The following is a 20764-nucleotide window of genomic DNA, read 5'->3' as shown; positions in this document are numbered from 1 at the left end:
GAGACAGCTGGGGACAAATGTCGGCAAATACACTAATTATAAAATGCAAGAGAAGTTACAAATAATGTCCTGGGTGATGTGGGTCATGTGTAGATAAACTCTAACAAAAATAAAAGGACAGAAAAAAAGAATCTGGAGTTCTGTGGTTGAGAATAACACATTTTTATGTAGCGTCTGTTGTGATTGGCCAGGTCTCACTTACAAAGCTGTTAATTTGCATGGTTATTAAATAAAGGAGAATAGGTACTGTTGCACACCAGCTGATTAAGGGACTGCCCTTGCAGCCAAATTTCCTCTAGGCACCACCAAAAAGACCTCAAATTATTGTAAATAGACAAACCAGGTGACCTTTCATTCTTAGATTACTGGGGGTGGAGAAGAGAAGCACATTCTCACATGGGTATAGTTAAGTGTTTGGTTTATATAAGGGCGTGCATGGGGGAAGTGGTGGAATTTTTGTGTGCAGATACCTGAGACCACCTTGCAATGTGATGGCAGCTTTGTTAGCCAGAGGTTTGGTGAGTACTGAATTCATGATTGGTAAGGAGTGGCTTACTCGACTAACTCTGTATACTAGTGTGATTAAACATCATTTGTGGAAGTTGATAGCATCTGGAGTGGCCACCCTAGTGTAGGGGTTCTTCAGGACCAGGACTGAGACCCCTCTAAAAATGCTGAGTGTTCTTTCCAGCAGAGCTGAATTATTCAATTGATTCCTTAATTAAACTAAAGTTGCTTTTTGGAACATCAGTGTTTCTCCTCCAGTTTTATTGAGGAACATTTAAAAAGCAACCAAAATTTAAGAGCAGAGAACAATTCCAATTAATCCAATGAGTCAATTTATTGTTCAGTGAGTAAGGGCTTGGCTCCCCACAGGTGTGTGGGCCTCCAGGATTGGGAATCCCAGCCTTAGTGTGCAAGGCTTCCTAACCCCGTATAGCATAACTAAACTCAATGAGCTTGTATGTCTGCAGACATCCCTTCTTGATCGCCAGAGGGTTGTGGTTTTAATTTAACACCTTTTATTTCTGCACATGTGTGCTTTAATATTTTAGAATACCACTTTTTTTTGTATTTCCCCCCCATTTTAGGTTTGCATGTGTTGTGACAGAGTATTGTAAGTCCTATAAAAGTTGATATTTTGTTGCAAATCATTTCCATGCAATAACTGCCAATAACCCACTGACACCCCCAAACTCTTGGTGTGTTCTTCTGAGATTCTTTTGTTTTGGGGGTGGGTTCTGACTTCATGCATTTCACTTCCAGAAATGGAGAACGCATGATTGTATTTGAATCGGGAGATTGATGTGGCCAATTTAAGATTTTTCACTTTTTCTGCTAGTGGTTGTGTTAGCAGTGTGTTTTGGTTTACTGTCTTACTGCATGATGAATGAGTCTGGATGTATTCCCCCCCCCCATAGGCAGACATGTTTCTGTACACTTCTGAAGTTATTCTGCAGCTACAATCATTAGTTACATCATTGATAAAGATGAATGAGCCAGTTCCAGAGGTGGCCATGCATGCCCCAAGCCATGCTACTACCTCCACCATGGTCCATGGGTGAAGTGATGCTTTGGATGATGTGCTATTTGTTCCTTTCTCCACACTTTCACCTTGCTATCACTTTGGGAGAGGTTTCTTTGTCTTGTCTGTCCATGTTTTTTTTTTTACCCTTTTTTTGCCCAGCCTGGTTGTTGCTGATGGCTAAGAGCACCAGTAGTTTCCTGTCTGATCAGCCTGATTTTGCTGTGCCTAGTGTCTGTGCTATGGTTCTTATTCAATTCTTTTCCTGCGGCATCCAAATTGCTTGCAGTTCTTTCATAGACGGTTCTCTACTCCTCACGTTGCTTTAGTCCTGCTGACGCTACAAAAAGAAACACCTGGCAGCCAATTCTCCCAGTTCTTAGGCTCACCTGAAATGGGGGAATTAAACACAAAGTGCCATTATTCTAAAATAGTACAACATAACCATGGAAACACCCAGAAATAAAAGGTAACATTCTGTACTTTTGCGTCATTCATTTTTTCATCTCAGATCTGAATTGCTCAAGTACAGAAAAAACAGCAATTTTGTCTTTGCTGTCCAAATACATATGTAGGGCACTGTAAATGTTCAAGTATGAATAAAACTTCAGGAGAATTACCAGTAACAAGTTGAACCTGTTAGCTCTTCTTTCCTAATTGGTCACAGTGTAAGGTGCTGAACTGCGGCTGTACATTCATTTCAGGAGAAGAAGCGTTTTAAAATACTCGGGTTCTGGAACAGCGGATGAGCTTCCAGCCGAGCAGTTAAAGTGTGTATATTGCGCGTTGTTGTGGGAAAACATGGTAGGTCTCGGGCTCTGATCCTGACTATAGCCCAGGCCCGGGGAGGGTGACTTGACAGCTCTGGCTCAAGCTGATAGTTTCGGTGGATTATGCATAGAATCTGGATCATCAGGGTCCTGGAACAGAGAACTACTGCTCCTTTCCGTAAGCCAGTGGAACGTTAAGAAGTGTCTTGGTAGTCTTTCAGGCTGCCGAGGAATCTCTGGGTTCAAGTCACTGGCAAGATGCTCCAGTCTGAATTATCAGCCCTGTACACAGCTTTGCTTTAATTTGGACAATTTGCAGCCACATTAGCCAGCAAGGGCAAGACAGGATGTCTGAATTTGTCTATGCATTTGTGATCCATGACTGTTTGACAAGACACTTTAGAGAGATCGATTCACTGGCCCAGACACAGCTGTACTGTGCTGATGGCCTCATATTAAGGGTGAAACAACTGTCCATGATTGTCTTGACATTCTGTGCAAAGCGGAAATCTAGCACAGTGAAATGGCCATGCCCTCATATGTCCTCTGTTTCTTAGAATTGCTCTTGAAGCACCTTGACTCTGAACTGACTTTGTAAATACTTTATAAATGCATACATTTACAACTCTAATGCAACAGATGCATTGTTAAAAGCCAATTACATGGCTCTTTGGTGTGTGGGGATGAGCTTGGCTCCTTCAATGTGTTCTTGTGGGGGCCAGGAGTGTGGGAAGGAGTGGGCTGAGATTCACCAAGCTGGACTGTGGGGATGTCTGTACAGCCAGACGCTTTCCTCTGGGATTCAGCTGCTCAGCCAATAACCTGCAAAATTCATGGTTGAATTAATCCTGTGTTGGTTTTCATTTATGAAGTCGGTCTGGTTGCAGCGATGAAACTGATTTCTTACCCATTTTAAAATGGTAAAGGAATCGTCTCTTCAGCTGCAGGCAGCTTATAAAATAATAATCAGGGACAGATACAGTTACAGCCATTCCACAATTGATGCCTTTTAAGGTACTGTTTAACTGCATAGATCAATATTTAATATCGCAGAAATGAAAGGCTGCAACCCTGCAATATTGTCTCTAAAAAAGTTTTTTGCCGCAGAAAGGAACCAAACTTAAAACTCCCATTGGATTTGGGGTTATTAATAATAGGCATGGAATATCTGTGGGATTTACCATTACCTATGTGTTAATTATCAGATAATCTTGGCACATAGGTATTTCATAAGAAAATGAGAGCAAAAATAAGAATGCTTCACAAATGCAGCGCTTGATTCAGAATAAAATGCGATAGTTAATATTAAAAAAAAAACTCTTCCAGCACCTGCTAAATTATTCATTCTGTAATTAAACTTCAGCTTATATTTTCTAGGCACTGTATCTCTGTCCCTATCTGAGAATTTGACAGCTGTTCTGTGTTCACAAGAAGCCAAACTGAAATTAATTCGTATAACATTGAATTAAGAGCAGATTCACAGAACTAAGATTCCCCTGTCAGACCAGGTAAGCATCAGCATTTAGAAGGCTCTTATGGCACAGACAAGCATTTTAAATAAAACCGATTTGTTGCCATAACACAAAAGTGCCTTTGGCTTTTCTTAACGCCTTTTAATTTCTCCTCCATTCCTTGTTTGCAATTCCCTTGCCAAACTGTCACTCAGACTTTGTTTTTAATCAGTTTTTCCACTCTGATCTCCCCCATAAGTTAGCTGGAGTTTTGAGAGAATTCAGCTTTCATGCCTGTAGGCTGCCATCTTTAATTGTCTCTGTCTTCGGGGAAAATCACATTTTATTTCTTGCCATTCTTTTTAAAAAATGTTTCTTTGGAAGCACAATGAGGAATAGCTACCATCAGAGAAAGCTGTAAGTCCACGATACTGGTGTTTGTTTCTGTTATTGAAGCAATTGGTGGAGATTTGATGGAAGAGCAGAATATTTTATTCTGCTGTGAATTGCAAGGAGTAAAATGTTGCCATACTTGTGGATTGAACTCCTCTCCATCTACAGTACTGCTTTGAACGGCCGTTTTGACTACATGGCCAGTTCCCTAGGGCTCCGAATTTGTGGTGCTCAAGCAGCTGTGTTTATGCATGTTAAGAGCCCTCTTGCGAGTGAAGAAAAAATGTCTCTGGATAATTATCCATTATTCTTCTTTTTACCCAGGCTAAAGAATGAGATAAATGCAGGTTTTTTTCATATTTAGTCATTTGTTCAGTTTTGGGCTTAAGACTTGAAACTGTTTAAATTCTTCATAATATTGGCATGGAAACGGATAGTATGCAGCCACCTGACTCTCTGTTCTATATGATGTGGTGCTTTTAGGCCAAAAGCAGAACTTTAAAATTCTATTATGTTGCTTAATTAAATGTTTGACCAACAAAACATCCCGTCTTTCCTGCAGACAGTTGTTCTTATATCCTATAACGGTATTGAACACTAAAATAGAATAGCTCATGTATTGCAAAGCTGTATTCACAGAGGCTGAAGATAAGCTAGGGTCTAGCTGGATAATGAGAAGGACAATAGTGTAGTGTGAATGTGGTGACTGGAACCTGAGCCCCTGGTTTCTGTTTTACTTCCAGCCTCCTTGTTTTCTACCCACAAGCAAAAGTCTCTGGTTTGGGTTTAGGGTTTTTCTGTCAAACTCACACCACCTCACCAGTTACCTCTTAAAATCTAGAATGAGTCATGGACTGGAAGTCATGGTAATGGCACTCAAGATTAAGTCTGTTCATTAACGGGCAGGAGAGTCTCTTCATCTCCCAATATGTATTGCTACATGTGACCAGAAGGATTACAGAATATGACAAAGGGCAGTATGCTGCAGGCAGGCATTCTTGCTCCAATAAAAATCGGTGCATGTGTGAAACAGTCTGATTGTACATGAAACTGTGATTTTGAAGTCATGTGCCCACACTTGAAACATTATGCATATTACCCAGAGAGAACCCAGGAGGCTTCAACGTGAGTCTGAAACCCAGGAGGTTTATACATAACATCCAAACTCTGTAAGACGGGCACCCCAGCTCACTCAGAACCAGTACCCCAGAGCTGTGAGGCAGCAGTACAATCCCCACCAGACCATAGTGCTGCCTAATTGGGATGCATTTGTTAACTGACAATGCATTAACTTCTGCACTTTATATAAAGTATATGCACCTTTAAACAGAATTATTAATATTAGTGTAATAACTTGATTTGAATTTTGTGTTTTATTCTTCTATAGGGCTGACTGGTAAAAGTTAAGGCTCGACAAGGAGTCTTACAGTCAAGAAAAATTACGAGCATGGTTATGTTAATAAACTATTACACTGGTAATATGTATGTACTGTATATGCACGGTTGAGCCAGCTTTAACAGGTAATGATTAAAAACCAGCATTTTAAACAAGGATGCAGTAGTGAACGATGCGATTTTTATCAGTGATATTAGCTCCTTGCCACTGACAACAGGAATAGATAAATTCCCTCACAAAGGGGAGCAAGGGTACAGCAACACAACTCAGACTGATTGCAAACATCACGAGAGGTTTGTAGGAACCTCTTTTTTTTCTCCCTTTTTAAACAGAACCCATGACTTCAGAAAATGCTTACTCTTAAACTGCTAAATGTATTTGAATTGATCCACCTGCTGTAAAATAAATTAAATCAATTTGTCTTCCCTGCACTGCTGTTGTTATTTAAATACGCCAGCCATTAATTACAACAGAAGGGCCTTGCTATCACATTGGAGATAAGATTTTTTTTGTTTTATCTTATAACATCTATTTAATATCTTAATGGAAAAGAGCATGCTGGGAAAATTGTTACATTAGAACATGGATTGCAGACAAGAGATGGCAATCAAAGCGAAATCTTCTATTATGAAACTCATTGCATATTTATATTTATTACACTTATAAAGTGATAAAGAACTTTAGTGGGTGGTAAAGAGGGAGCTGTCCTATCCTATTAATTACCCAGTCCAAGGACAGTGTCTTACAGCCAGCCTATTCTGAGCTTGACCAAGAACCACAGCAGGAACACTCACTCTTAGTCATGGGAGCTATAAATTCTTCTGGTTATGGAGCTTTTGATGATTAGGGATCATTGAGTTAAGCATGGTTGTAGTTAGGGACAATTCAATCGTCTGTTGTCACTGAGGAGTCTTGAGTTCCACCGATGTCTCACAGGGTTGTTGAGAGCTAAGATGCACAGATCAGGCTTTTGCTTAAATTCTTTAAGAATTAACTAACATGCAGGATACCTGAACACTTCAGTAGCATAGAGCACCATACATGTTAATCAGTTTTTTTGTTTTAAAATACCCTTAAGCTCAAGGATCACTTAAGGAGTGAACTAACAAGACATTTAACTTAACACATCTGGTTTTTCTCCTGCAAATATTTTGCCCAATGGAAAATAAGAACCAATTTAATGCCAACAAGCATTCAAGGATTTTAATATTCCATGCTTTATTAAAAATACCATTGTCGTTTCATTTATATTTAATTAAAGTTACAACATGAATTCTAAGTGTAATTGTAAATGCAGTATTTTGGTCTTGGTTCAATTAGATTCCAATACACGTCTCTGTGTCCGCAGGTGTGAAGGAATTCTTTACCATTGCAATCTCTCAAACAGTGTAAAGTAACTCAATTATATTCAGTTAAGTTATTGTACGGTCTTCTTTGTTAGTAATGTTTGCTTCATTTTTTTGTTGTTTTGGATTGTGCACTAAAACAAATTTTCCCCAGAGGATGATCAAGCTTGAACTGGATTGAACTCAACATTCCTAATATCTGTTCAAACGGATTTCCTACTTCCTACCGATCTAGTGCGAATGGCGATTTTTTTTTTTTGCAGCACCAAATACAAAAAGCAGTTTAAATCACCATGTTATGACAATTGTTCAATAACTACTGTATTGGTATTCGTAATTATGATTGTGGTTTCATGACCTTGGATGCAAGAGCTGTGCGTTGCATCAGTGTGCATGTCGCAAAGGTACATGTAGATGCTATTTCCCTTGATTAAATTGCTGAAAAGTAAAAAGCCAAAACAAAAAAACACCTTTTGGCTGTGGAGCCTTTTTCCGATGGGTATCAGAGATACTGTACAGTATATGAGGCCAAGGGGTTGCATGAGAGAGAGAAGACATGATAGATGTGATCTGCACGAGAGAAGAAGACATGGTAACGGGTAGTGGCAGGCGAAAGTGAAGCTAAAGAGGGGGAAGCCTAATAAGAGAATTCTGGAAGGCACCACTGTGTGAATAGGGAGAGATCAGAAAAAAGATTTCTGGATCAATTTGAAGGAAATGTGTGAAGCAAGTCTGAGGATACTGCTGGCTTCTGATGCCTTTGCTGTACAGGAGTCTTTCAAATCTTGTGAAATAATGCTGGATAATCCTAAAAAAAACTAAGGGTTCATTGATTCTGGGCCACATTTTAAACTACAGTATCACTGTTTAAACTCGAGGACTCGAAAAACGAAACGTGATTTTTTTTTAAGGACAAGTCACCATTGAATGTGGTTGTGATAAATGTTTTATGAATATAGCCCAGTCTCCTATGGAAATAGCAATTGTCACAGCCTGCTCTCTGTAAATTCAATATGACAAACTACACTGGCGCATGTAGACGTGAAGACTATATAGCTCAGTTTATGTCTCTGACAGAGCAGGACTTTGGACGTGACGGGGACGCAGCTAACATTTTCCGTCTGCCTTCTTCAGAAATCAGGCAAGGTTGGAAGAAATTAGCCAACGCCGCCAGTCCATTCAGTGCAGTCGTGGCGCGCAGTCGGGCCTAATTAGCAAAGCAATTTGACAATAACAAATAAATAACATTCTTGCCAGGGATTGTCGCAGAATCCCTGGAGAAACGCGGCACACTACACCGGTTTCGGACCGCTGAAGTGAAACGGGCCTCGCCGGATTGTGAGTTAGCAGTTAGCTAGCAAGTCATGCGATGTACAGCGGTAATTAATTAAAAGCATCTCATGAGTCGACGATTGATTTACACGATCTTTAGTTCTGCTCTCTGGGACGTGCATTAAGCAAATAGCAATAAAGTATCCAGCATAAACTATGTGGCTTTTTAACTGTAAGAGGACTCTGACATTGAAGGGAAACTCGGCGGGCTGTGCGAAGCAAGCACATTTTAGTATTTTCAATATCATATAAAAAGCCTGTACTATAAAAACAAGGAAGTCCGTTTTATATGTAATTAAGTGATTTGTTAAATTGTGCAGGAAACACACGATGGTGACCTTTAATTCACTTCGGTCTACACAGTAAAATAAAACATAATTTTCAGTTATATTGGACAGACAGTAAGATATTAATCTGTTACTTTATTCCTTCGAATAAAGATGCATAAACAACCGGCTTCCCACGACACAATGGCGAAGCGGAGACCCTCGATGTCTCTTGACAGTGCAGAAGAAGACGTGTCACGATTAATTTAACACGGAGGCAGCGTTTGACCTATTTTCTCAAACTAACCCACTGTATCCAGCGTACTGCTGTCTCGGCGTGCTTCGTGGCAGGCGGGAGCGCCTGGGTTATGAAGTGACCAGCCTTACAAAGTCTGTCTGACTGTTCCGGGACACCCAGGTGTGTTTGCGATTACAACTGCACACCTTGAGCTGGCATAGCGATACAGCTCCCCTCGGGGTGGCTGGCCCTTTAAGCCAATTAGCACCACAAAGCTTGAAGGCGCGGAAGTTGTTTTTTTTTTTCTGGAGGAAAAGTTTTTCAACCTGTTTAAAGGGATTGTTTCGTTTTTGTTCGCAAGATCGTCGGGAAAGATAAGGTTTGACAGCTACTGGGCAAAGCCGAGAGCGGGGGAGACACAAGCAAACAGTACAAAGACCGAAACCGAGTCCTGCGATCATTTTGTTGTTGTTTTTTTGAAAGACGTGTATGTTTTTATAAAAATGCCCACATTCTCGGAGTGGAGAAACGGCAACCAGTATTACTACTGCCTAAAATTCACACTCAACGTTTATTCAATGTTGTTTTCGGTAAGTACAGCTTCGTTTTCCCTAAATCTCGATACTCTGCTGTCTATCAGCTGCCTGTAATTAACGTCATTTCGTTTGAATAAATGTGGGGAGACATGAATTACCGGTGCATTTTGATTACGATTGATAATATTTGAGTGGCGATCCTATCATCTTTGATAGGACCGGAATGTAGACAGTAGGCGGTTTAAACAAAATCACTAAGGCTAATCACTAATTATATATTTGTTTAGTCTTGGTCTGTTTATAGTCACGGCCTTGCTGTGGATGGTTTATAGTCTTCTTGGAGAAGGCATACAACAAAAACAACTTAATGTTATGTCGGGCTAGAGATGTTCGCTTTTTGTATGTCAGTCATTGTGTGGGTCCATCTTAAAGGGGCGCAGCCCTGGCTTTTATTGGGATTCTGTTTGCCGACGGAAATGAACTTAAGGCGAAGTCTGATCATTGCAACAAAGAACCTAATGAAAACGTTGCAGCAGATCGTACAGGCCAATAGTGCCACATGAAATGATAGGTCTACTACTAATATGGGTTATTAATATCAAGGAGCTGAGAAAAAGCACGATTTTCAAAGAAGACAACTGCGAAAATTAGGCTAGATAACTTTTAATTTTGTGATTTACCCGCCCCCGGTGAGCTCGTAGAAAAGACATGTCATTGCCAGCAACTACTGCTGCATGTTGTATTGCTGTGAATTTGATAAATAAAATGTATTTTTGCCTCGTTAGTGTAAGCCGTTATTCTTGTATTCAGAATTCACTTCAAATTGATTGTGACACGTGTTCTCTGAATGTCCCGAAAACTCTGCAAATGGAAACTAAACTTTAACAAATTAGACGTTAGAAAAAAAGATGGAAAAGGTGCTTTCCATATCTATACCCTAAAGAAATTAGAATTCACTATATTATTTGCTTGTGGTGTGTCATTGCACATTAAGCCAAAGTGCATTCTTTCAGATCTGTTTGACTGACAAGTGCTAGACAAGAACATAAGAAAGGTTACAAGTGAGAGGAGCCCATAAGGGATTGATGAGGCATTGCACTTAGTCAAATTCATTCAAATTAATTCACAAATCGAAATCGCTGTTCTCTTCAGCTTTGGTCACAGTGCATGACTGCAAAGACTCCAGGGTATGACTGCAGTTAAATGCTCAGATCTTCTTTTCCTCAGACCTCACCTGGGTAGTTGTCTGTACAGTGTTTCTGGGCGGGGGGGCGCTCAGCTGAATCCCAGAATCCAGGGAGGGGTCAAGGCAGCCTGGGGTCTATCCTGGAAGGACAGGGGGCACAGAGGAAGGCAACCCTAGACAGGATACCAGCCCATCACAGTGTGTGCACACTGGGATGACTGCAGACATTTACCTGTCCGGTAATGTCCAGAGCCTGGCAAACACCCCACATGAAACTGAGGAGAACATGCAGACTCCACACGGAAGGCACCCAAGGCCCAAGAGCTGTGAAGCAGCAGCAGCAGCACCACCACATCACCATTCAGCCCAATTCCATGTCATGACTCAGAATTTGCCATCGAATGATTTCTTCCTAATATTCAATTGCAAGTTCACTCCATCCCCAGTTGTGTGGGTATTAGGTTATGAGGTTTTTTATTTTCTGTTTTTCTGTGTAATAAGATTAGTAAGTGTTCCAGTGAAGAGGCGTTTTGTTCAGTCATATTCTGAAGGGTTCGGGGGGCTCTTTGAGGTCTCGGCCTTTTAAGGTGGCTCCAAACAAAGCCCAGAGACAACAGGCCAGCTGAGTGGTGTTGATCCTGGATCTGCGGTTTCTCGCGCTGCGCTTTCAAAGTGTCTGTTGCCCCCGGAGAGCTTTTGATTCGCTGATTGTTTTCTGCGAGCGTTTGCCGGCACTCTGGCCTCTGGGCTGTGGACGCTGATGAGAAGATGGGAGAGCACGGGTGATGTGCTCCTCTCTGCCCACTCATCACTGGAGCTCAGTGTCTGTGAGAGATGGCTTAGACTGCTGCCCTGAGTTGTTAGTAAGGCAGAAAAACAAGTGTTCTCAAAACCGCTGACATAGCGGGGAATGTTTTCTTTTCCATTGAAAACATCTGTGCTGTGATCTGTTTGAACAATCATGATTTGGCCCGTAGAGCGGCGAACTGGTGGTCTGGTGTAGCTCTCACTGCCAGGGCCACTATCTCACGGCTACACAGTCAGCAGTGGTGCCCTGGATCATGGTGAGGGGAGGAGGACTGGAACTGGCTGCTGCCACATTAAACTCCAGCAAGTATCTGCCACAAGCTTGAGAAGTCTGGACTATAGCCTGGGCTGAAATTCGTGTTCTTCAGGCAGCAGTGCACATTTTGCGCTCTGAGCTGGGGGTATTGCCAGATGATCTATTTAAGACCCCCTTTCCTTAGTGTTTTATATGACATTTTAAGTACATGTTTTGTCAAAGGGAATGTGTTTTCCAGGATGGAAATGTAACCAGATGCATGGAGCCATTCAGGAGTTACCATGCCAATAACAGTCATCTTTGACCTAACAAACTGAGAGGAGTTTGTACTGCAGACTGGCTGATCTCTCTAACTCTGGGGTCTAGGAGCAAATCAACAAAGCTTGCGCTCAGCCAGTGGTGGCTAGTTTTGTGAATAGTTTTAGCGGGGTTCGCATGACAGTTAATACTACAGCTTCCCACTTATTGGGTATTGGGGTTCGATATCCAGATAAGAGACACCTTATCTATGGAGTTTGTGTGTTCTCTCGGTACAGTTTCCTCCAAGCTACCAGAGACACTGGCTAGGTGAATTGGTGCCTTTGAATGGTCCCTCTGTGCTTGCATGTCTGTGTGTGTCCTGCCTTGTGCCTCATATTTCCAGGATGGGCCGCTTTGTGCTGCGATTGTCTGGAATGAGTGGCATTGTGATTGGATGATGGACACCCCTAAGCTCCCCAATGAGGTAGTGTTCACGGAACAGCCTACCATCCTGTGAGCTGTTGACCCAGCCCTGTGCATTGTTACTGTAAATGGAGAAGATGTGGGGAATGGGTGGCCTGTCTCTCCCCCCCGAGAGACCAGTGCTGTGCATTACATTGCGTCTTAGGAGGGTCACGGCTCTCATCTAAATCACGAAGTGTTTGGAAATGTACTCTGGCAGGCCACAGCAGAGAGAAAATGTTTCCACATCATTGCCTTGTAATCGAGATGTGCTTAAAATTGTTTATCTTATCCATTTATTATTATCAAGTCCAGTGCTGTTGATTCATAGCCCTTTCTGATAATCTGACTTCTCTACCTTACAGTACTGACAGCGGCTGCGAAGGTGAGGGGTCAGATCTGTGTCTGTGCCCATCCAGTGTGTGACCTCTCGTGTCTGTTTCGCTGACTCTCTGCCATCTGTTTGTCTTAAGCTATATTTCAATATTTTTCTGAGCCCGTCTCTGTCTTTATCTTTATGTGTCTATTATCCTTCCATCTGTGACTCCTGACATCTCTATATAATTGAGCCAGCGGGCTGTGTCGCGGTGAGATAGCTGAGGGAACTGGTGTGTGTAAATTGTCCTAAGGGGGAGCTTGTTTCAGTCGCAGTCCACAATGTCAGTGGAACGACAGAGGATGCTGTTCTCTAGAAACTTGATGCTGCTGTTTCCGTGGTGATCACAGGACACTGGGGATCGCCATCACAATCGCTACAGCGCCAATGGAATGTCAATCACAGTTCCAGGACATCATTGCCTGACGAGGTTGTGCATGTCCGGTTTGGAAAATTAAACTATTTTACAGTCTCGAGGAGAGAAATTGCTGTAACAAGCCAGGTTCAGAACCATTAAAGCAGTGTTTGTAAGATGTTAACTTGTCCCTCAGTTGGGACTGGTGATAGTCATCAGGCGAGATTTCATTGGCAAGATTTAGGAACACATGATGATGATAAACAAAGGAAAAAGGTAAAAAAAAAATTAAGTTAATCACAGTTCTCCTAAAAGTTTATGATCAACCTGGTTTTGTTTTTCATGTTTACATGTTCCATCCTGCTAAAAGGGTGGAATATTCTGGGAACATGATCTTTCGCATAACCTCACATGCACTCCCAGGGTATTCCAAGGTGGAATAAACCAGTACTGAGACATAATGGGTTGATCATAACATTTTAGGAGAACTGTCTACTTTTCTTTGGCAGTGCAAGTGACACATCAGCAGGTAGATGTATTGATCAGGAGACAGGTGAAGCTGACGCGATTGATTGGCACAATCAATTTTTGATTCAGTGCTGCGTTCTAAAACTGGTCCCCCCCCCCCCCAAAAGAATATGTGTGTTTCCAGTGCTGTACAAGGCTAGGTGGAAATGTGCCGAGTCTAATGCAAATGGAAATGGCTGGAAGCAAAGTTAGCTGCAGTTCCTTATTATAATGTAGGTTGAGTGTATCGTTTTGGCCCTCCTTTTTATTATTTTTGGCCCTTCCAGCAGAGCCAGCCCCCGATCATAAATTTCCTTTAGCTCGGGATTGATTCAAAATAGGAGGACAGCTCACTGCAGGATTTGTATTGTTGACTTTTTTTGCAGCACAATTTACGATCTACTTGGCCAAGGGAAAGGTCAATAAGGAGCAAATGGCTCTTTGTAAATGGGTTGATTGGGTCTTTTTTTTGCACCCTGGATTTTCTAGTGTTGGTCACTGTAAGCTTGGAGAGCTCTGTTGGATATTTCCATATGATGTTCAGAGTGTTTTGATGTACACCCCCCACGAACAATTTAATATTTGTGGTGCTTATTAAGTTATTTTGCATGGTGGACCAGTACAATCCACTACACCCATAAAGTAGCACATACTGTATGGGGAGTACGCAGCAGAGGGCACCAGTGCTCAACAGCTTTTATAGTCCAGAAACACTTTGCATGCTCTGATGGGCTGTTCGTACCCTCTCTTTGTCTGTGGGCAGGTGTCCTCTATGGTCTATTCTGTATTCGCAAGCAGTGAACGTATCGTAATTATTATTATTGTCTTGCAAGCAGAAAGTGAGGAAGTGCATGCAGCCTCCTCCCACCCACTGACCCGAGATCCAGTTGTCATTTAACATGTCACAGGTGCTGCAGCCCTGACAGTGCAGCATGCCTGCAAGCAGATGGCGCTGTCACTGAGAGGCCTGGCTGGGTAATCCTGCCCTACTCTTGGTAGAGCTCAGCCACTTGTGGGGGGGAAACCTAGGTTAGAGTCAGAAAGTCAAATAGCCCAGGCTCGAACCCGTGATCATAGAGCTCGAGAAAGCTCCTTTACCAGTTGATCCAATTGGAAAATTTTACTAAAGCACTGTGAGTTACGCACCTTGCTCAAGGGTATGACAGCAGCATCCTCACCCAGGATTTGAACCCTCTGCCTTCGAGTTATGAATCCAGAGTCCTAACCACTGATCCACACTGCAGCCATGCATGTGTACTTGTACATCTAAACCTGTAATGATATACAGGAATGAACTGTACTCTTACAGTTCTGCACAAACTACAGAAATGGAAGTTACGTCTGACTCTGTAGGACATCTCGGTGCTTTAGAAGCCTTCCAGAGTAGTGCGAGATCAGGGAGTTCTTAGAAAAGAGAGGGGAGATAATGAGCAGGTGTTTCTTTTGAGGCGTCTCGCTGGCAGCCAGCTGTGATATTCAGAGATATATTCAGAGAGGCACAATGGTGACTGCCTGTGGAGTTGCCATCGAGAGAGAGAGAGGGCACCATATCTCCTGTCTGTCACATGTACCCATCCTGCCCTGATTGCGTGCTTCACTCTGGGATTAATAAACAGAGCTGCTGATGAGACCGATTCACTGCAGAGCCGTTTTCACAGCTCGTGTGTGTGTGCGCGCGCTTGTGCCAAAGAACATCGGGCTCTTTTTTGATTCTCTTCATTTGAGTTCCATTACACAACACTGAAAATTACGGCGCTTGAATGTGGGTGAGGATAAAATCAAAGATTTTTATGGGCCTTATTATTTGTATTTTTTCTATCAGCTGAAAAGAGTTATTTCCTCCCAACTGCACACACAGGATCAGTATTTGTTTTAATCACCCAGCAGTCCATGCCTTTGTATTCTTTGTTTGAAAAAGTATTTTTGGGAATATTGTCTCGGAATCAATCCACACCCATTAAGAGTGTCTTAACTCGCAGGGAATTGCAGTCATTGTAACTTCGACTCTCATGCTCTTTCTGCCATCCAAGTGTAGACTGCTGTTGTTTTTCCTTTCCAGTCAGGGTTGTTCTGTAAAGGTGTTCCTGGCCTTCCCAGGAGCAATCTCTCTTTGGCACTGCTTGGGTTTTCAGACAACACATCAGCAGGTAGGCCGATGAGATGCTGACAGCAGGAGACGGGTGAAACTTGATTGGTTTAATCAATTATTAATCCAGTGCTGCATTCTGAAACTGGTCTCCCTGGAAAGTGAAGTTCAGAAGGAGGTGAAGTTGGGGGGGGGGGGGAGTTTTTCGACAGCCTTTTTTAAAAATTGGTCACAGTTATCGGCAATTAGGTGTGTGCTGAAATATTTATTAAAGTCCTATTTCATTAAGTCTCTGTAGCAGTAGAGCAAGTGTCCCATGCATGGTTGTTGTCCATCTTGCATAAGCTTCTTCAGATTACTAGAGCCTTAACAACTGTGACAAGCTATTAAACTAGTCCAATTAAGAGAGCAGTTATTTGAAATAGGGAATTAAGACCTTAACTGGATTGCAGACCTGCAGCCAAAACAGCTCTCCAGAACCCAGGTTTCCTCCTGGTCTGCAGCCCTGCGGAACCTCAACTGGGGATATCTGGTAAAGAGCAATATGTAAGAAAACCAGTGCTATAGAAGTCGCTGGATTTAGAGGAATTCAGATCAGACCCTTTTCATTTTGTGTAAGGAAACCCATCTGAACCTCTTTCAAGAAATGGCCGGATGAGATGCTCGGACCGCTAAGCTGTGAGCAATCAAAAGAGGTGGATGAGCTGGCCCGTCCTCCTTTGTAACCTTTCTCATGTTTATTCTCCTTGTGGATGCTGTCGATGAGAACAGAGTCTGGATGTGTGCTATGCAAGCAGTGAAGGGCTGTGGAAACCGCTCTGGTATTTGAAAATACCATGACTGTTCTGCCTTGGCTCATTTGCTTTGTATGCGATGGATGATAGAAAGAATAACTTGCTGCCATTTATGGGCCCTGTATGACAACGCGTGCGAAACCCGAACCAGCTGTTTGAGAAGAATGTGCTGATCAGTCCTTTGTCCTCTTCACAAAAGTGCTAATCCTTCAGATGCAGCCATTTGGCATTCTGAAACGGCTTTTAATACCGTGTCCTGGGTCCGCGCTTCTTGAAGAAAGCGAGAGGGGGGGGGGGAAGAGAATATCTGAAAGTGTGCGTCAAACAAAATGTCATAATTATTGGTGGAGGATTCAGTTGGACTCTTTTGTGTTTAAAAGAGCAGGCAGGCAGCACACCTGTTGTGCATCTGTGGCAGAAACTGTAACCAGCTGGATTTTTGTGACGTTCGCAATGTCCAAAGACGTCCATTCTGAATGCGTCTTTGCCTCGACATGACATTTATGGTAACGGAAGGCTTTGCTTGCTGTAGCTGAGGAATTAAATCACATAGAAGTGGCCTGTGCCTTTAGAAAGGATCTCTGAGAGAGTGATGGAGCCTTTATACTTGGCGTCCTTAATAAAAACCTATTTCAAAACTACACTGAGCTGCACGGTGATGTCCTTCGTCCCTGCACTGCCTTTTCAGTAGGAACTCTGATGCAATTTTATTTTCATGCCAAGCTTGATTTCAAAAGCAGTTCTTAATTGGTAGCAGAGGCTGGGCCGGTTTCTCTTCTACACTGTCTGGAGAGGAAGGAGCTGTGCTTATTTCAGTACCACAATTCACCGTTGACAGAATAAGGATTGCGGGCGGTAGACCTGGCCAGGTTTGTGTCAGTTAGGTGGCTTAAGTAACAGCTGTGCTAAAATCTCTCACAACAGTGAAACATTAAAGGCTTGAGTGCTTGGCAAGCCGGTCTACCGTATGCTGAATAATCAAATACATGGCAGATATGTCTAGTAGAAAGCTGTGCAGTAGTGGCAAAGAAGATGACTCGCAGGGCATCGGGGAAAATGGACCTTGCCTGGATTTATCTGCAGCTGTTTCAGAGACAGCTCGACTGGATTGTGCCTTGCAGGTTTCAGTCGGAGCGATGACTGCCCGGTAGAGTTGTCTTTAAACCTAAAGCTTTTACATCACATGAGAGCCCTTGCAGGAGAGAGCTACAGAATGTGAGTTTTCAGCAGCTTATGTACAAGTAAAGTTTCTTTTCTCCGGGTAGATAAAGGGATGAGGGCCATAATCCGGAATTTTCCAGATTCTCTGACCTTGCTTCGCTGACTAATGTTTTGATACCCAAGAACACTTGTTCCTGCTATCTGGCGTCTTGCAGTGTTCTTTTATTCTTTTTCACAGAAGTCATTTATTTGTACCACACAGTCCAATTTAACCCCGTGAGTCCCTTCCTGAAAACCATCATGTGAATTGCTCTTGTCATCTAGAAGGGGGCAACAGAGGGCAAATCTTTTGTTTTGAGTGAACCAAGGATTCTTACTTGTGACCAGCAGTGACCAATAGGGTGAGGGGGTCACCGGGCTGCCAAGACAGGAGTGACTTACACTGGTCTTTGGTTGCCTCAGGGTCTGGTTTGATTGGGCTTTATCCCAGCCTTTAATTAATTAATGGATCTACTTAACAGGCTGTCAAAATTCTAATTGGTCTACTGGTGGGGTACAGTGCTGTTGACCTGGAAGGCCAATTAGTCTGAAGGCTTTCATTCTCTCAAAGGTGAGACCGGAAAGCACCTCTTTACCCAAAGGGTTGTTGGAGTATGGAGCAGGCCCAGCCCAGCCATGTTGTTGAAGTAGGTACCCCTGCTTCTTTCAAGAGAGAGCTGGATGAGATCCTTGGATCAATTAAATACCAAACAAACTAGATGGGCTAAGTGACCTCCATGCATTTGTAGCTATTCTCATGTTTGTAAGTCTCTAATTGATGGCTTAACTGGACCACTTTCCTAGTTCTTTGGGTGCTGGGGGGTAAAAGGATTGTGGCACACCAGGACAGGTGCTTTGTACTCCCTGTAGTGAGTGGCGATGAGGTTTCGGAGTACCCGCGAAACCCTGCAGGGCTGTGGCTGCTTAGAGGCAAGATCACCAGGCGCTTGAAGAGTGAAGTGTTGCCTCCTCTCTTCTCATCTGCAGAGAAGTACCATCAGCAGAGTTAGATTAGTGTAGAAAAAAGGAAGCCGTTAGAAACTGAAAAACCCTTCATCAGGACACTCTTTTCTCCTGATCGATGAAAACTCTCTGGTATGTTAATGCAGAGATGTTCTGCAATGAGGTTTTCCAGTTAATTCGAGTGTTTTGCCCACCACATACATACTGTAGGTTACAATATGTGTATATGCAGTTAGGCTACAGCTGTGTAGTCAGTCAAGCAACGATTGAAAACCCGTGCAAGAAATTAATGTTAGTCCCAAGCTTTCTATGCATAGATTTTCTTTTGTACTCTTCTAATAACATGTTGTTGTTTGTGCAGTGTAGGTGGTGCCAAGAACCATACACAGTGTGTGTCAAGTCCAAGGGGTGAGTCTGTAACTATGTGGAGCAGAAGTTCTCTCACCTGGGGCAGTGAATTAGTGTCTGGGGAGATCAAGTAGACTCTGCTAAAACAGAAGGGATCAGACGTTCCAGAAGCAGAACGATCTAAACCTCAGCACAGAATAATTTAATAATGAGATCGGGCCACACAGGCAATTGAGAACGGGCACTTTCCTGGACACCAGGTGGTTTTGTCACATCAACAAGCTCTGCTTTGAAAGATGCCATCATCTCTGCCTGCATAACTTGGCCGTGTGATCCGTTGTGTGTATACTGTGTAGATAATTCTCTGTGTGCAAAAGGAATTTAACAGTTTTCTAATAGAGACTCGGATAACATCTGGCATTGGAGCAGGTCTCGGGTCTGTGCTGGCAGGATCTTAATTTCAGCATTTTCTGGGTAGACGGAGAAGGCAGGGAGGGGTGTGTGGACAGTCTGAAATCCTGCACCAGTTGGTATTTCTTCTTACCATATGGTGAACTCAAATATAAACATCTCTTTTTGCCTGAAAATCCTCCTCTTTTTTTTAATTTATGAACCCTATGCATCATGTCCCCGCAAGTGAAATACAAAACAGATCATGAAAGATGTTGATTTCTAGTGTTGTGCTTTTCCTGTCATGAAGACGGTCATGCAAAAGGTTGGTGGCATGTTTATCCCAGAGAGGCAGAACTCTGTGTGAAAATCAGGCAGTTCTGCCATGTCGGGGCTGATGTGAGCTGATGTGGCACAGATCTGCAGGGTTAATCATGATCACTTCCTGTGCAGTAGCTTCCTTTAATGAGCAACGGTAATTCTCTACTGCGGCTGTACGTGTGTGTTTGTGTGTGAAGGAGAGTCCAAGTCCTCTAGTGTCACTTAACCAGGCAGAGGGAGACGAATGGCCTTCTGCGCAGAGGGGGAGTTGCAGTGAGCCCCTAATCAAGATAATAAGCCCTTGGCTCTCTGCCCAATTGTCCATTAGAAGTGCTGTCTTTCCAGCACTCTCATTTATAACCAAGAATGAGTTTATCCATCCTGCTTACAGGTACCAATTGTGTTGGTAATTGTACAATTATAGATTTTGCAGAAATATTGAGAAACCTATTTCGTAATTGTATGCTTGCAGTATCAATCCATCCATTTTCTTACCTCTTTATCCAATAACCCAAGCCTATCCGAAGCAATGCTCGCGAGGCAGGATACATCCAATTAGGAACTCCAGTCCACTGCAGGGCACAAACATACTGTAGTTGCACCAGAGCCAATTAACCTACCAGCATGTCTTTGGACTGTGGGAAGGAACAAGAGCACCCAGACGAAACCCATAGTAACATGGGGAGAACGTGCAGTACAAAGTCCACATAGAGAGCACCTCAGAAACTGAACCCAGAACCCCAGTGCTGTGAGGCAGCAATGCTAACTGCTGAGCCATGGTGTTGCGCTCTTGCAAGATTATAGTCTTTACAAAAATAAGATACTGTCATTGTGTTCTTTACTTATTGTTGTAATTCCTTGTTTTTTACAGTGTAATGTTAAGGATCTTTGTACTATATTATAATATTAATAAACTTTATTTTATATAGCGCCTTTAAAGGTGGCTTCACAGACCTCTTGTGCGCTTGAGCACTTATCTTAAGTGTTATTTGGTGTTTTCCAAATTAATTAACAATAATTAATATGCATGTGTATGTATAGACATGCAATGCAATAGTGTTCTTTTCATCACAGAGTTTGGTTGTATAGAAACAGACAAAGCAAAATCCATAAAGAGAGAAAGTGTCGAGTCTGCTTTTTTGATTTTTGTAGGTAAGGTACAGCTTTGCAATCAGTACTTTGGGGAAAAACAATCTCTGCCATGCTAAATTGTACTCCAG

General features: G+C 42.6%; 1 protein-coding gene across 2 annotated transcripts in view; it reads left to right on the top strand.

Annotated features, from left to right (window-relative positions):
• Nucleotides 1–475: 475 nt before the first annotated feature.
• Nucleotides 476–20764, top strand: part of LOC102689647 (tetraspanin-15) — a 79044-nt gene continuing 58755 nt past the window's right edge. Inside the window, exon 1 of one of the 2 annotated variants that reach the window (XM_015344585.2) lies at nt 476–518. In XM_015344585.2, coding sequence (XP_015200071.2) covers nt 492–518 — 27 coding nt within the window. In that variant the 5' untranslated portion in view covers nt 476–491. Of the gene's footprint in view, nt 519–8818; nt 9308–20764 lie in introns of those variants that run through there. The other variant, XM_015344520.2, reaches the window with a different exon arrangement.

Source organism: Lepisosteus oculatus, chromosome 2, assembly GCF_040954835.1.
Source record: "Lepisosteus oculatus isolate fLepOcu1 chromosome 2, fLepOcu1.hap2, whole genome shotgun sequence".
Taxonomy (NCBI): Eukaryota; Metazoa; Chordata; class Actinopteri; order Semionotiformes; family Lepisosteidae; genus Lepisosteus; species Lepisosteus oculatus.
Note: the sequence above shows the minus strand (reverse complement) of the source record. Positions and strands in the feature narration are given on the sequence as shown.